The 18,140-nt window shown below is 32.4% G+C and overlaps 1 protein-coding gene across 1 annotated transcript; it reads right to left on the bottom strand.

Moving 5' to 3' along the window:
- Positions 1 to 6,387: 6,387 nt before the first annotated feature.
- Positions 6,388 to 14,757, bottom strand: LOC110417653 (agamous-like MADS-box protein MADS2). The gene is made up of 8 exons (XM_021430107.2): positions 14,367 to 14,757; positions 9,510 to 9,588; positions 9,142 to 9,203; positions 8,928 to 9,027; positions 7,380 to 7,421; positions 7,254 to 7,295; positions 6,779 to 6,915; positions 6,388 to 6,666 (listed from the first exon to the last, which is right to left on the bottom strand). The coding sequence occupies exons 1-8, from the start codon at positions 14,549 to 14,551 to the stop codon at positions 6,582 to 6,584; spliced, it is 732 nt and encodes a 243-aa protein (XP_021285782.1). The 5' UTR covers positions 14,552 to 14,757; the 3' UTR covers positions 6,388 to 6,581.
- Positions 14,758 to 18,140: the final 3,383 nt, after the last annotated feature.

Here is an 18,140-nt window from a genome sequence, read left to right as displayed (position 1 = left end):
TATATGCTTCTGTTACACATGTCCTTGAAAAACTCACCTATTTGAGTGTGATCATGAGGTCGTAACCTATGAGATTGGGCTTTTCTTTAAAGCACTCAAAAAGCAATATACGAGCACAAGGCTGCTAAAGCATGACTTTATTTAGAACTTAATAAAAATCTCGTATGATGTATATGATGAATTGAAGCTCAGGCTAAAAGATCCTAGTTCAAGACACAAGCTCACTATGGTTCTTCCAAATGGATTCTCTCATACTAAGTGAGGTTCAAGTCCACAAGACACTTTCATCGAATACGTTGTAAAAGACTATTTTTGTATTTCTTAAATTTTGAATCATATGGGGGATTGTTGGCTTTTTATTTTATTTTGATGATTCAAAATTTAATGTCTATGAAGAGGTATGACCCCTTGATTGTAAAAAGGCATGTCTCTTTGATAATTAGAATGATACAGTTGTTCACTATCTATAAATACCCATCCCTTCATTGTTGAAAAGCACTTTCCATCTCCTATATCTTGACTTTAGAAATTCTCCCAATCCCTTATTTTTCAAAAGATCATTTTAAGCATTTCGTGTTTACAAAAACTCTATTTTACTATATTCTAAAATTCTTCAAGAGTAGTCAAAAGATTTACAAGTTCACTAGAATTACTATTTAAGTGCACATTAGAAGATCTTTGAGTGGTTTAAGTGCACAGAAATCTACTATGAAGTCAGCATCTTCCACAGCGTGTCCCAAATCGATTTTTACATTCAAAATCTTTCTTATTTCTTTTTATTGTTAATTGTTGAGTTTCTATTTTTTTTTTTTGTGTTTGTTTTTTATTTTTTCGAGTATAGATTCCAACAGACATGGGCTTGCCTCTCCCTAAATAAATCTGAGTTATCGTGCTGGTAAGTGATGAGAGGTAAGGTGGAAGTGGAAGATGAATTAGGTAGTAAAGAATTGTTAGATAGAGCTTTAGTTATTTATATTTTGTGCAAACAAGAGAATGAATCTGTAAATTATTTGTTCTTTACATGTTTATATGGTGCAATGTATGGCGAATCAGTTGGGTTGCCTCATAGGATGTTTTTTATTTTTTTTTTGGTTTGGAATTCCTTTTTTATGACTAAAAAGGGTGATAAGATGTGACATTGGGTTTTTTTTTTTTTGCACTTACATCGGGCTTTTTTTTTTAAGTTAATGCTTTATTGATGCGTCAAAATGATACAAATTTGATGGAGCTCAGAAACATATAAATCACCCACCTGTTTTTCAGAACTCAATTGAACACAGTAATCATTGCCAACAACTAACCCAACACCCGCCCCTTATACAACATCCAGAAGAGCTGACAGTTACGTTTTCTCCTCATAAGCCTACTAAAAACTACAACCAGCTTACCACATACAAATCCAGACCTTATTACATTACATTGGTATCCCACAAATCGCCATTATACTATAGCCATGCTACAAATAATTTGTTACCGACTTCTCAACTTCAATCTTCCTCAATTAGTTGTCCACACACTGCTGCCTCAAGGTGGCCCCTTTCATTGGATTATTACCTTTCAACAAAAATAAATAAATAAAAAAGTTGCCCCCTTCACTACTAGAAACCTACCGGTAATCACCATTATAAGGGTGCTCCCAGCCCCTCCTCTAACAGTTCCCAAGCAGCACTAAGAGTTATATTTTATTCCCAACAGCTTACACTTAATTCCCTCCATTAATCCATCGTTACAAGTGTAGCGTTTTCTTCACAAATATTTATATGCCACCGTCACGTTAACGCCCACTCTTCTGCTCATCAACCGACATTAACCTCCACATGTAATTCCATTCCGTTCCATACACTTGACCTAATATTCATGCAAATCGATCTTAAATTCTATATAATTAAAGCCACACCGATCACTACCTTCCCACTAAATTCCATTCATGAACTCCCCACTCACCAATCCACCACCTGTGTTCAAAACACATCACAACCTTCAAGACATTACCGCCCCCTTGTCCACATAATTCCCACCATTTAATTCCATTATATTACCGATAATTCCCCCTGAACCTTTTCACATCAGTTGTCATCAATAACTCGACACTCTGACCGCATAACACCGAATAAAGCATAAATTTATCTTAGAAAAGAACTAATCACCAACATAGAGCCCACAGCATGATACTTAGATAATTTCTCAGCGTCCTAAAGTACCACAAAACTGCACAAGTAAAACTCGATCAAGAGCACAACCCAATCTCAACAACGTCAAAAGCCACTCTTGCGCCCTTTTTCTTCTCACAAACCCTTATTATATACATAATACAATAACCACACAAAACATCATAATAAAATTTGCCAATCAAATTCAACACACCACCACATTATTGAGCCCTAATCTCATAATTTATAACATCAAAATACAGGGGTAGGCCACCTTACTTGATCTTTCCCGAGGAGATGCCCTCTAGAAGCACTAACCTTTTCAATGATTTCTTCCTCCTCACTAGTAGTAGTAAGCCCCAATGTCCTTCCCAATTTCTAAACCTTCCTAGCCTCTTCCAATATCACCCTATTTCGATTAATCGCATCCCCATCGGATACTGATTGTATAGTCTATTCGGCTGTTCATATAATAAGCCAAAATAAATCCAACGATTATGTAGCCAATTTGATTCTTACTTATTAATAAAGAATCGTATGCTTTTCAACAAAAAAAAAAAAAGAGAAAGATTGGAATTTGTGTTTTTTTTAAAAAAAGTAGCGGATTTTAGCAAGAAAGGTCGTTCTCAACATCGATTTACACCCTCAGAGTCAGACCGGCTGTCCTGGATTTTTATTTAAAAAAACTAGCAGCTTGTGAAAAGTGATGATGGATTCTTCAACTTGTTGGTTGGAGGGGTATCGCTTTCTAATGTGTCATTGTTAACCCGGAAATGTTTCATGTTGCACAGTAAATAGAAAAATGACAAGCATGGAACAATTCAATTACTACTATCAAAAACTACTTTTGGTTAGTAGTTGCTATAAAGCAAATCATCATAAACTGTTTGTAATGTAATGAAAATAATCGTTTTGAATTGGACAATCTAATATGATGTTCACTTTGTAACTTTTTCTTAAAGATTTTAACATTGAAATCTTTCGGAAAAAGAAATTATAAGATCCAGGCTTAGGCGAATTAAAATTACGATTCTTTGGTAAAGAGTTACTAAGTAACGAGTTTCAATGAATACTAAAAACTTACAATTGAGAAGGCTTTGGTACATAATTAATGATCGCACTTTTTCTATTTTGATTTAATTTTTTGAACTTACAATATGAATTGCTTACATAAGGTAGTGTTAGAAAATGTGTAATATCGGAATAATTATTAGTTTAGAAATATAAGAAGTAGATTGCATCCGATATGCCTACATTGCATATATACTGCCTCGATTACTCGTCCCTTTTTCTTTGCTGCATGTATGACCCATCATTCATTACTATCTGGAGCAATATGTAAACTAAACACCAAAAGGGAAAAGGAGAGAAAGCAAAAGGAAACGAGAAATACAAGGTTGTCCTATCCAGTTTAGGCAAAAATTTCATCACTGCAAGGTAAACTTAACAAAAGAACAAAAGGAGAAAGGCCGTAGAAACAGAACGGGGAATGTGTTGAACCGTTTTGTGTTGCTTTCCTCGTCCAAGGGGCGTTTTCACGTGCGTAAGTGGGCCCAATCTGAGTTTTCATGTAAAAAGGATACATGTTGTTTGTCTTTTTTTTCTCCATCAGCCTCACCTTTGATCGACTTAATCAAGAATAAGGAGTGAGAAAAAGAAAGGTAGTCCCAACATGGTCTACGTTTCGGCCGTCCATTCAAACCCAACATTTCCTGCACCAGACAAGTTATGAATTAGACCATAGTTTTCCATCTTTTGACAATTTACTTTTACTTTCCAGTGTTTTTTTCCGTTATTATTATTAGAATTATTTGCACATGGAGGCTATTAGGCTAAATGCCTAAATGCATGTCCTAACTTGTTAAGAAAAGAACAAATTTTTTCTGTTATTTGTATCACATTTCACAAGGAATAGGAAAATCAAAGTTATCCTACATGTGCGTATATGTACTTTGGCAAATGCTGTTAGATAGTTTGCAATATAGGAAGTCATATCCAGATGCAATTATTCAAATTAAAATATGACTCTTAAATAAAGAAAAGTGTTTTCAAACATAACTCTTGAAATACGTTGATTAGTTGTTCAGTATTTTCAACAGACACATCTATTAAAACTTAACAAGATACATCTATTGAAACAAAATAAACACAACCTTTCAGTGTCTATAAAAGTAACGTACTTCCAAACCAAACTTCATCATTTAAAAGTATTTTGCCATAGGCATGTTGTATCCCTATAGTAGGCAATAACTCTTTAAAGAAAGTATGCTAGAGCATGCCTCAAGCCTTTCTCCTATTTTTTTATACTATTTTTTCTAATAATTTTAAAGAGTTGTTCTCAATGGAGTCTAATTCAAATTCAAGATTTCAACTCATGAATCAAGAATTCATCAAACTTGACAAGTTTGAAGGAACCAATTCACCCGTTGGAAGGATAAGATGGTGGTTTTGCTCATAACCTTGAAAGCTTATTATGTTTTGGATTCGAGTCTTACTGCACTTCTAGAACCTACTGATGGAGACTTTGATGCACAAAAAGTAGAGAGAAAAAAAAGTGAAGAAGATGAATTGATATGCGGTGGATATGTTCTAAATATTTTGACAGATCGTCTATATGATCTTTACTCTAATTTGACAACTCCATAGGAAATTTGGGTAGCCTTGGAAACTACCTATAAGAACGAAAAATGAGATACTGACAAATTTTTATCCTTAAGGTATTTCAAGTTTAAGATAAATGGCAATCTATCTATCGTAGATCAAGTCCATTAATTACAAGTTTTAGTTTCAAAACTAAAAGACCTTGAGGTTAAGGTTCTTTACGCATTACAAATAGGTGCAATTCTTTCTAAACTGCCTCAATCTTGGAATAATTATAGGAAAAAAGTTCTACATTCTATGGAGTCTCTATCAGCAGAACAATTCATGACTTAGATGCTAATATAATGTGAAATACGTGCTCGTGATGAACTATCTTAGCTCTTTGATTTGAATGTGAATCTTGTGAGTTAGAATTTCAATAATTTTGAAAAAATTTCTACGAAATCCAAGTCATCTACACTAAAAGTTTTAAGACAGGCCTTTAAGAAACAAGATACGAAAAATATAAATTGTTTCCATTGTAAAAAAAAAAAAAGACCATATAATTAGTGAATGCAGATCAAGGAAGGTACACTACAAGAAAACAAGGCTTTACCAATAGAATACATTCCATTGGTAAAAATTCGTAGGCATATACCAATGACTTATAGACGAAAAGGAGCTAAAGAAAGCACTGATAGATTACTGACCAAATATTGATTAAATTTATCGATGAACGTACTTTAGCTGATAATTGGTCGGTAACGCATTGGTGGCAATTATATTTGGAAGGTGAGAAAAATATCGATTGAACACTTTGGTCGGCAATGACCATACCGATCGATTTTACCTACAAAAATTATAGACAGAATTTCTGTCAGCAACACTATAATTATAGTGATGGAATTTTCGACAAAAGTTCAATCTGGAATGAGATTAGAGTTGGATGTATTCTCGAATGGATTCAAATAGATTTCTTTAGATAAAATTTGTGAATGGTGTTGAAAAAATTATTTCATTTGCCTTTGATCAACCTAGATATGTAAGTAGGAATAAGATTAGATGCTTTTGCTCCTGGTGCATGAATAACAAGTTCTTAACTACTGATAAGGTTCCGGAGCATCTATTTCATGAAGGTTTTATCGGTGCATACACAATATAGGATTCACATGGTGAATCATTGCACGTTGGACAATCATGAGGACATTTTGTTTATGATCATGTAGGAGAAATAGTGTATGGTGCTAGAGTAAAAAACTATTTAAAATTTTTTTGATAGTTTAAATGTTTTTTCAAATATTGTGATTTTTATTTTTTTTATTCCTTGAGAAGTTGTTAAAAAGAAGAAGCAAAAGTTAAAAAAAAAAGTTATGATTGATTAAATATGAAAGAATACTTAAAATGAGTATTATAAAAAATAAATTTAAATAAAAATGAAATCAAGCATTGTGTTATCTAAAGCCATAATACATGTTTTATTTGTAGCTTTTTTCAAAAATATTGCTTAGTTTCTTCAAAAACATTTGTTTACTTTTTTATTTCGGGGGAAGCGAAAGACAAATAATACAAACAACTAACTGAAACTTTAGTAATTATGAAAGATTAGTAAAGACATGCCACACACACACACACACACACACACACATATATATATATATATTTATACATATATATTGTCATTTATGTCATTACAACTTACAATCATATAAATATGTTTATTGTCTTTCACATAAATATAATTACAAGTTGCATAAAAACTGATGAAAGCAACCAAAAGAAAAAAAAAAAAAAAGCAGCAACCAGGTAGATATTTCTACCAGTAAATTATCAATCTTATGTGAGGGTTCTAATTCAGAGCATCCATCCTGGAAAGTATCCACACACATTTTGGTTTTGCCCCGCAACATTCATTTCATCCGAAACAACAGGATTATATCTGCACAAAGTAAAAATAGCTATATGATACAGAGCGGCATTAGGTGACTAAGCAAATAGTGTTGAATGATACAAGGAAACAGGTCAAATGAAGTTAATTGCAAGAAAGATACCCAATTTGCAAGGAGGAATTGCCCCCTAGAAGCTGGAAAAATCCCTCTGAATGTGGTGGGAGGCGATTGTATGGGATGTTTGGCCCTCCAGCTTCCCATGCCAGTCGGAGAGGGGGTTGTGCACTTAACTCCTCCAACTAAGGAAACAGTATTTGACCAAGGATTAATACAGCAGAAAGTAATATGACAATCATTGATGAATACTGAAGACTTGGAGATGTCAAATTGTATTCCACAGGAATCAACTTAAATTTGAAAGGACAACACACTATGTTTGTTCCCATTTATGAGGTCCGTTATATGATGCCATCAAACTTTATTCAAGTTCACATCTTCAATTAGTTCAGTAGAACTGAGGTCCTTATTTATCCTTAAATGTTGATCAGACCTTGTTTGGCCCTACATTCCTGACCTTGCATTTAGAAACACATTGAAAATCTTGAATTAAAATTCAACATATGGTGAGAAGTGCTACCTTCCTTCTCAAGGATTTATTGGTTTCAACTAGCATTTGTTCCTGTACCGGAAATAAGGACAAAATTAATGAAAAAAGCATGTAATAAAGAACCATATAAATAAACATAAGCATAAACATTAATACCCTGTTTTGAAGATCACCGAGCTGATCAAGCATGGCTTGAGTCTGCAAAGCATTTAAAAGAACAATCCAAGAATATCACCACAAAATAAGACAATTACGTGTGGGCAAAAATAAACAATGCAAAGGACCTCCATCTTTGGCTGGTTAGGTTAGGCTGTAGGCCAACGAAAGTTTACCCTTGAAAGATATGACTAATGAATACCTAGATTTGTCATCTAACCAGCAAAGGAACTTGGTGGTAACTACATTAAAACATCAAGCAAGTTGTTTTAGGCTCAAATTTAATTGCAGCCAATATGTACTATTGTCTTCATGCAATGTCTCTATGACAACTTCTTAAGTAATGGTGCATGCCAATTGCCAATGCATGTCTTATATCAAGTAAACATGTTGAGAAGAGTTCATAAAATAAGCAAGCAACTTTTACAGTTGCTAATGCACTTTCCCTGCATATTACTATAAAATTATTAAGATACAAATCAGCTGTCTACTTTACAACTTTTAGTCGTGAATCTTCTGAGCCCCATTTTTACCGTCCTTTTGTCTGCATACACAATAGGGAGTTTTTAAGAGGCATGCTTATAACGAGTACCAGGCAACTGAGCTCCTTTTAGGCAAGAACTAATCTTGGGCTCAACTTAAAAGTTTCAGCCCTATCCTTGGCCACGTTTAGCATAATAGAACAATTTGGACCTTTTAGAGGGCTTCTGCAAGTACCCCTATACCCTACCGTGGAGTGCATAGCAATTTGTCTTTCATTTTGCCGGAAGTAAACTGTTCAGCCTAAAGCTAGCTTCGTCCCAAATTGAGGTTAAGATTTTTAAACCCAAATTCCACCCAACTTTGAAAGTATTAATTTATAAAATAAATAATTTATTTTTATTCAATTCTAATATTAAAATATATTTCAAATAGTAATTATTAATATAAAATATATCTTTATTATTTTCAAAATGTAGAAATCTAATTCTATGGTCGGCATTTGGATTTTAACCCTCCAAAACAAAGAAAGCCTGGGAGCCCACCTGGGCCAACCATGGACACTTGTGATGGAAAGGAAGGCTCATTTCTTTATTCTCATTATGAAAAAATTATCACCAGAGTTATTTCCAGTCTGCTTTATCATTTTGTGCTGCAAGATACTGAATGAACTATCCCAAAACCATATTATATTTTGCTTTTACTAACTTTACCAAATGAAAGGATCTTTTGATTGATTGAAGTCTTCTTTTTTTTCTTGGGGTGCTTTGGTTTCTACAATGGAAATCCATCGTATGCGTAACTTTGTTGACAGGACAGGGACAGCGGCAGTGTGCTTTTAATATACTATCAGCATCTCAAAACCTTGCAAAGCATCCAACACTTGAGCGCCTTTTTTAATAAGAAACGATTCTGCTTTTTCATTCTCATCGTAAGTGTTTCTAATTATGGTAAGGGTTATACGACACTTTTGATGGATACTAAGCTGATAACTTTAGTTTGAATTCTAGAGATGGAAATAATGGAAAGCATTGCAATATTATTTGATGAAACTTTTTTCTTTTTTACCTTGGTAGATCTTATCTGCTTCAAGGATGTCTCCAGTTGATTTTCGAGCTCCTCAAGCTCCTTTGTGTTCAAAGGACCCAAGTCTTCACCAAGAAGGTTTCTACAGCATTCAAAGAATGAATTGAGGGGCATAATTCAACTTGCCCATGTTGTAGCCAAAAGTTTTTCAATAAAAGATGTTCATTTTAGGAGTCCATAGATTGTGGTACATTACCTCTGAGATCGCTGTAGGACCTCCACTCTTGCTTTTAGCTTCAAATATTCCTGATAACTGCTCTGCTTATGACAGAAAAAGTTACTATTAAATTTACTCATAACCTAACTAACCAAATTATAGTTGCGGCATTAACAGATAAACCCAAAGAAGATCCCAAATTAGAAGGCAGTGGAGTGTCCTTTTAATTCAAATTAGACATGACTGACATTGACAAACAATAAAAGACTTGCTGCTGCGTGTCACTGCATATGGATGGAATTCAATAGATCATGTTCAGTTGCTATCTCTTTTCTAAAATAATAGTACAAACTACTGCACCTTGAATTCTTGATTGTCAAAATCGCCATAAATAACTTTCACCCTACCTGTGTCTCAATCGCTGATCGGCTGGTGTCCACTGTACTATAACTGCACTTCTGGTATTTTTCAAGTGTTTTCATCATGCTAAGTTGAAAAAGAGGGGGAAAAAAACCAAGGATAATGAAAGTATTAGTGCACCAAACGATAAAGAAATGAAACAATCAATTAGGGCACCAAACTAATGCTTGGTAACTTGACAGGTATTCATTTTACATGAAAACTGCATACATATTTACATGAAAGATGCATATATATGTATGCATCCTTACTGATCTGAAATGTTTTAATAGAACCACCCAAAACCATGCACGATAAGACTTACTTCAATCCTACAACAAGGACTGAAAACATCTCCTGTTAACAAATGATAAAATATCTTACAAGCACGAGTGAGGCTATATTTCATTGAGATCTTACACATCATTGGCGCAACTGTCTCCTGTTTCTCATTATTGCATTCTAAAATATCCCCAAACCTCTTTTACTTTTCCTCTTTTTTTAACAAACTAAAACCTTTTAGTTCAATCTACTGCACTTCTAATTTAACATCTATTCTAAGTTACACATTCACAAATTCTCCACTATCCATTGCTTACCGAAGGACCACCCAATCCTTGTTGACAAATTTGCATGCAGGGATGCAAACATAAGGCTAAAGTAGTTTTATCAATTAGCTGTTCTTTAGTTCCAAATTTCTTTTATTCTGTCAACTTTTTTAATGAGTACGTAATTTACTTTAGCCTTATAAAAATGCAAACAAATAAACCACAACCATTTGTTAGCACAGACGTAGTGAAGGAAGTACAGAGCCCAGCAAGGAGCTTCAATGACTTTATAAAAAGTTCAGCTGTGTTTTTATTAGTACAAGCTAGAACTTGTGGCTAGTATATTGAATACTATCAGCAGCAATATCAGGCTTTTGGTGCGATCATATTGAATACTATCGGGAGTTACCTAACTTTTAATACCCAAAAATAAGAAAATTTTTTATTTTTGAAGACAAACAAAAAGGAAACGGAAGATTGTATGCTGTAACTGTATCAAACTTCATTCCCTACTAAAAAACCCTTCAAAAATATTCCTAATCAAACTCTTTCCCTGCTAAAAAGATCCTACCAGAACATTCCTAATCTTTATTTATAACCATTTAACCTTAAAGGTTAAACTAATACATGACCATTGAGATGGCCATAAAAGAGTACAATACAAATGGGGACCTCTTGATCTTGGCCGGGGCTGCTTAGCTTTGTAATTTGAAAAAGTTGAAAGCCTAAGATCTTGTGCTGACATGTGTAAGCTTCTTGCTTTCAATGATACTTAACACTATATATAATATCTGTACCCGAACATTTAGTTTATTAATTGATGTATGATTTCTCTTTCAAAAAAAATCTCTAAATATATAAAAAAAAATCACTATATATAATATCTATATATTTTTTGAGAACTCTATATTGAATGATAAGGTAAACCTAAAAAAACTTGAATATTAGAAATTAAGCCCTAGGTAGCAAAAAAAAAATTAAATATTGGGAATTTATTAAAATAATTAAATAATTAGATATCTAAATCTTAGAGTGAAAGTAATCATCTTTTTGTGTCATCTTTTAGGCTACTTTTAAACATGTTTGAACTATGAAAAGATTCCGATTGAATTTTCTCAATTCTATTGTTACTAATTGGTTTATATGAATGAATTCAATTTCATTTTGCATGAAATTTAAAAAGCAAAAATTAAGTTACTCAAATTGAGACCAAACAGACTAATCTAAGTTAAATTCTACTAAGGGTATCTATGGCATGTAAGTTTCATGAAACAAAGGTCAATACTTTAATTTTGAATGAATATTAAACGTTTTTTCACAAGCTATAACCATGGAAAGTAAACGCATACCCATATAACCTACGCTACCACCATTCTCTTGACAAAAGATGGTGATGATGTGCGTTTAGCACAATGCAAAGACCACATCCCACAACAATACTGTTGTTCCGAAATTGATAACTCATCCTTTGTACTCTATCTATCCCTTGATTCATGAAATTACATTGGTTGAACAAATCACCTAAAATTTGTACAAAATGTCTATAGTCCACACTCAACAACTAATATATGTTTGCTTTTTCTTTTCTTTTCTTTTGTACGTTTATAAACTGCAAAATCTCTTATCAGTAAATTTCATAATTTGTCTCATCATGCAGCAATCCTACATGAAAATAGAGACATACCCTGGAATTTTTCTTTGAGAAAGCTCATATGAGCTCCTAAGCTCTGAGTAAATAGAGAGTCCGTTTCTTATCAAATATGATTTTTTTTTTTGAAATGTAAGTGAACATTAATTTTCCAAGGAAATAACAGATAGATTGTCCATAAAATCACATTTTCTACAGTAAGTAGTTTATTGACTTAAGAAAACCAATATCTTTGATGAGGATATATATAGCCTATTTCCAAATCTCACCATCCCAACTTCTAATTTGTTATGACATACCCTCTCAGCTGTTTTGGTCCAAATAATATATACCCCACTCATCACATAAACCTCTAATGACTTGAAAAATGATTTTACCATATTGGCAGTTTCGAAACCAAACCCTCAAACTTGTGCTTTCCTACTAGATAAACTTATTAATAACAAAGTACTCCATCGTGCAGATAAGTGCGACTACTGCAGAATGTTACAAAATTTAAGAATGTAATTGGAGCTTAATCTCTAATTTTTTATAAAATTATTGTTAGTTTAATATGTCTTGCCTTTGCTCTTACACAATAAGTTATGTTACATGAAATTGGAACAAAAAAGTGTCACTTTTCTCCTAACCTCTACCTTTTAACTTAAAAAAAACAGAGAAGGAAAATCCGTCTATGGTAGATGTTTGATATTTAGATAATTTTGTTGTTAACATATTTAAGTAGATGCAATAAATGGAAAGATAGAGAAGTAGGTGGTTTATTGGCTCAATATAAAATTGGCCTTTGCCAAAAATATATAGTATATATAACAAAAATCAATATTACCATAATAATAAATGAAAAGACTCGTGGCAACATATTTTAGGGATAGACAATGAGACAAGATGTAGAGACAAGATGTAGAGACAGAAGATTTGAGTCCATTTGATACATAGCAGGATTATATATGAAAAACTATTTTCAGTATCATTTATGCACAAGACAATTCCACAATGCTAATAGAAATGAGGACTGCTAAGAGCTAAGATGAAAAATTGATACAAGCTTCAAAGCATTGTAGGCATTATTCTTTTCAAATAATATCTTAGAAGAAAATTTTTGTTACTATTCTGTATGTCACCTTGCTACATATCTAGGGCTCCACAGCCAATAGTTACCCTTCTCAAACATCAAAATTATTAGATTGATATCTTGTTGAATGGAAGACAAGATCCTTAAATCTAGATCCTTTTATATTAGCATAATAACCAGATGTATTATAAAGAAATAATATATAAATATTCAAAAAAAATTGTTTGTGATTGGTTGGACAAAAATCATCTTTAATGATCATCTTGAAACCAATTAGAGGAATTGATTTCTGTATTTGCTAAAAATTATTCATGTATAGTAAATAAGAAGAAGAACATGGTGATGAAGAAGAGAGATTTGGAATGTTAAATAAAGTGAAATATAGCTCTCTTTTTCCCCTAGGTTGTTGGCTTCTCTTGTGTTTTATAGAGGTGACAAAGGGTTTCATTAGATCAAACTTAAAGTTGCTGACCCTTATTGGTGATCCAGAAACGTTAATTAGTAAAACTTTAATATGTTTAAAAGCTTTGCTTCAAAAAGAAAAGTAAATCTTGTAAACAAAAAATAGAAAACTTAGCTAAAATCCTTGTCCTATTGCTAAGAATTTCTACAAGTTTGCAGCTTTAGAAGTAAAGAAGCAGCCCCTCTCTCTCTCAAATGGTTATTTTATTGTACCACAAAGTGCAGCAGACTTGCACTGCAAAAACATCACATCTCTGGCTCCAAATCTTAACAGTAAAACCCTGTTAATCGCCCGCCTTATTGTCTAGAAAACTGTTAGTTGGGATCAGGCAGGACTAGCTGCTTTGATCTTCATCCATCACTTCTCAAAGGCCAAGCCCTAATAACTCCCAATTTTAAATACCTAACAAGGGCTATAGACACCAATTCACTTCTGAAAACTTGTTTTATTGTAAAATGAAAATAAATAGAAGAAAACTATGTACAATTCATTAGGGCTATTACCCATAGGTTAAAAAGAGTGATCCATCAGAAGAAAGACACTAAACAAAATCTTTTGTAATAAATTTCTTTCACAGAAAAAGGGAAAAAATTTCCTTTTTAATAACCTTTAAGAACTTATAATAGAAAGAATGTTTTAGAGCAAGAACAACGAAAGCGAATAAGTTAAAGAAAAGCAACAATGAAAGAGAAAGAAAGAGCAAGAGGATCCTCTTAAGAACAGCTTTCAGAAGCTGTACCTTAATTTTTTTAAAAAGGAAAATCAAAACCCAAACCATAAAATGGAAAGAAATCAAGAGGAAAAACAAAACATGTTTTTTCTTATTAAAACTTCTCAAACCTTAGCAAAAGTTTGTCAAAATCTGGCTCAGCTCACCAAAAGTACAGATCTTTGCACATAAACAAAAACAAAAAAAAGACACTCCTTACCCAAAGACCCCAACTGCACAATCATATGTGTTATAACATTTACAGAAAGCATAAAAATACAATCCATACAAACATATATTTTGACATATATGTATACATACATACATATACATGTATACATACACACAAACAAAAAAAAAACAAAAAAAAAAGGAGAGAGTGAGAATGAGAAAGAGTCATAAAAGAAGGAAGAAATGGAATATACCTAGAGCTGCTGCAAAACTCATAGAGCTTGCCGCGGTTAGAAAAAACGATAAGAGCAACCTCAGCATCACAGAGAACTGAGAGCTCATAGGCTTTCTTGAGCAACCCATTTCTTCTCTTAGCAAATGTAACTTGCCTGTTAATTTTGTTTTCTATTCTCTTCAACTCAACTCTCCCTCTCCCCATTTTTTTTCTTTCTATCCTTCTTCTCACCTACCTTCTCTCCTCTCTTCACCTTCTTTCTAGTCTTAGTTAAGAGGTGAAAGAACTTTTTGTGGGTTGAGGTTCTTTAGGGTACTAAAAGGGATAAAAAGGGAGTTAATGGTAGGAGAAAGAGAGAGAGAGTAAATAGAAAGAACCTGAGACTGAAATGTTAAGTCATGTACACATATTATGCTGAGCTTTTTTATGTTTGGTTATTTTATCCTTGCATTTTGATCAGTTTCAACTTTCCAGCTCTCTCTCCCACATACATCCCCCACACTGACATTAATAACACTACTAATATTCTTCTGACCAGCATAAAAAGAAAAATTAAAACTCAATAATCTCACATATTTTAATTTTTCATATATCAATTATGATTTTATATATATATAAGACGTTGTATAGAATGAATGCAGCTAACACGTGGGCTGAAGAAGCCAAAATGTACATGGAATAGGGAAATGCACTTCTACATTGGTTCTTACTGTTTTACTATGCAATATCTGTGTTAAAGTGGTGAGCTTAATTAGAAATGTCTAGTGGACTTCAACCCTAATCTCAAAAGAGATAAACTTACACGTGTCAAGCTCTTAGCAGAGGATCACAGCTGTGTCTGGTATCTATTTTCCTTTGAAGGTAATGTGTAGTAACCTCTGTTTTTACCACTTTCCTCTGGGCTTTCAGTTCTTTTTTTCCTTTTTCTTAAAAAAATAATTTATAACTGTAATTCCTTCCCATATTTTTGTTTGAGATGCTTTCTTCAAAAAAGGCCATTGATTGGTGATAGTTTTAAGCAGCTGCGATACTGGACATTGGGTTTTGGTTAGGGACTAACTCATGAAATGGATAAATGCATATTTCATATACCAGAAACTTGCATTTTAAATGATAATAATGATTATGATGTCTCGGAATGCAGTATAAGTTGAGTGGGGACAATTCACCATACTCAACTTTCAAAATGAATAACTTATATATATATATATATATATATATTATAATAATAATAAAATAATTTTAGTATTTTTCCTATATTGACACCAATTTAATTAGTTAATAAATTAAAGAAGAGGTTTAATTTCCTTTTACTAAGAGTACAATTTTAACTTGTGAGTTTAAAGAATTTTTTGGCATGTATTTTTAGTCATCTTTGGTTCATTTTTTTTATTACTTTTTCACAATTCTCCTTTTCATTTAATTGTCATCACAATTACAAGTTATAAATTTCTTCTTTCTTATTTCTATAAGACACATCATGTGGGAGTTTGGTTCAATTTTATTTTAAATGTTTTCTAACTATATAATTGATTGGTTTATTTTGTTCACTAGTTTATCCTACTAGATGTAATACCCATGTGGATAGTTATTTGATATTGTGATTGTAATCTTGATTTAAAAAAAAATAACAATTTATTGTATTATTTATCAATGTGAACTGCTTACATGGTATTTTAAGATTTTGATTGGAATGAGAGAAAAATAATGTAGGACCAATTAAGAATAACCTTTCATTTTGGATAAATTGTTTAAAAAATTATTTATTGGAAAGTTGTATTATATTTTTTTGTATTTTATATTTAATTGTTTCAATATTATATTAAATGAAAAAGATAACATGAACACTATTATATTAGACCCATGGCATGCACTGGCATAAGTTCTTGGCTCCGTCAATGATGAAATGGTTTTCTTTTACAAGACGGTTGTTGAGATGGGAAAAGGGAGAGTTGCTTGGTTTGAACCCAAAACCTACATGTCTTTACAAAAGAAGGTTGGAGTGTTGTAACATAAGAATTTAAGTTTTGAAGCATCGAGTGGTTGATGTGAATGGAGATTAACGATCATGTACTATGCTTTCTTGATTCCACTTTGTAAACAACCTTGTGCACAAGATGATTATGGGCGTCAAGTTGGAAATTTTGTCTTGAGATCACGACCAGGAAAGAGTAAATTTTAGATAAGAGGATTAAAACAAAATTTTACCATCTTTTTAGATGGACAACATTACTCTATATATTTTTAAGAACCAAGGGTAAAACCTTGGTTGTTTAAATTAACTTATTCTTAATACTAAACGTCAATATCAATAAATGAAATAAAGATTGAAAGAACTCTAGCAAATTGCAATTCAAGACCAAGTGATAGTTTAATGATATTTCATATTTATGCATCTTTTTTATTTCGTAAATTGCAAAAAGAAATTCTTTGGAATATATGCTTCTAATTTGACAAACAAAAATTAAAGAATTGACTGACTCGTGATTTTCTTGTTTTTAGAAATTATTATGTCCCAAGCTGGATGTAATCATGTGAACTTGAATAAGAAAGAAATTAATGACTTGGATGCAACTTGAATAAAAAATATTTATGTGGTACAATGGATTTACAAAAACCCTAATGGAGCAGACGGAGCGGCACGGTTGTCTATAGTATTTGTCATTTGAGCAGTGACGTGTCAATTTCTGAGTGGATAGATGTTCAGTGCTGCCAAAATGATTTAGACCGGAAAAACCTTTTCACAGTTTTAACAGTGCCGTACTGATTCAACGGCTGTAAGATGCCCAACAATTTAATCTGCAAAAGGACACGTGTCGACATGGGTAAAGCCTATTATCCTACGGTAAAATTCAGATTCAACGTTGGAACACATGACTCGTTTTCATGGAGCAAGATTTTGCCTTGTGAGAAACTAATGAACCGGTTCGTTATTTGTTTTGACTCAAAAGTTAAGTACTTTCACTGACGACCGACAAAGCAGAAATGTGATTTAACCAAGAACAGAAAAGCAATTCTTTGGGTGTCTGTATATATATATATATATATGATAAAAATAAATTCGTGGTTAATGGATTGTTATTATAGTATAAATGTGTAATTTTCTCTCTTACATTGTTATAGAGGGTTATATTTTAGATAATTTTAGAAAAAAACTATTAGTAGTTGAATTCAAAATATTTTATTGTTGAAGTGAATGAAAATAAATTAAATCATTTCCTTATTGATATATACAAATAACTCCATTATGTATAGCATGTGCTGATATGTATGTAATAATATACAATATGTTAGCTATAATTTGAAATTGTTTTTCTCTCTCTCTTAATTTGTTTAACCATTCAAATTTAAAAGTTTTCATCTATATATAGCACACTTTAACCACTTAAACATAATTTTAAAATGATTGTTTTTTGGTTAAAGTGTATATGAATTTGTTGTGAAAATAACAGAATAATGTTTAAAAAGTTACTCAAAATCTTACACAATTAATGAAATAAATAAAGAAAAAAACCAAACATACTCACAAAAATACAAAAAATTTACATGATTTGATTTTTTTATGACCTATGTCTACAGCTACTATGGTAGATAAAGCTTTAAAAGGTCAATCCCTTTGAATCTGAAAGCAAAACTAACCTTTGCTGCCAGCTAGGGATCGACTCCCCTCTTGTAAAAGGTTGATACCTCATTCATAAGGAGGACTTTTCTATAGCTAGGGATGGACACCATTTTGGTAAAGGGTTGATCCTTGAAGCGTGACAAGCATTCATTTATGACTCCCAATATATGG

The sequence above is a fragment of the Theobroma umbraticum genome, unplaced genomic scaffold (genome assembly GCF_002168275.2).
Source record: "Theobroma umbraticum cultivar Fairchild unplaced genomic scaffold, ASM216827v3 scaffold_50.0, whole genome shotgun sequence".
NCBI lineage: Eukaryota > Viridiplantae > Streptophyta > Magnoliopsida > Malvales > Malvaceae > Theobroma > Theobroma umbraticum.
This window is presented reverse-complemented; position numbering and strand designations above follow the sequence as displayed.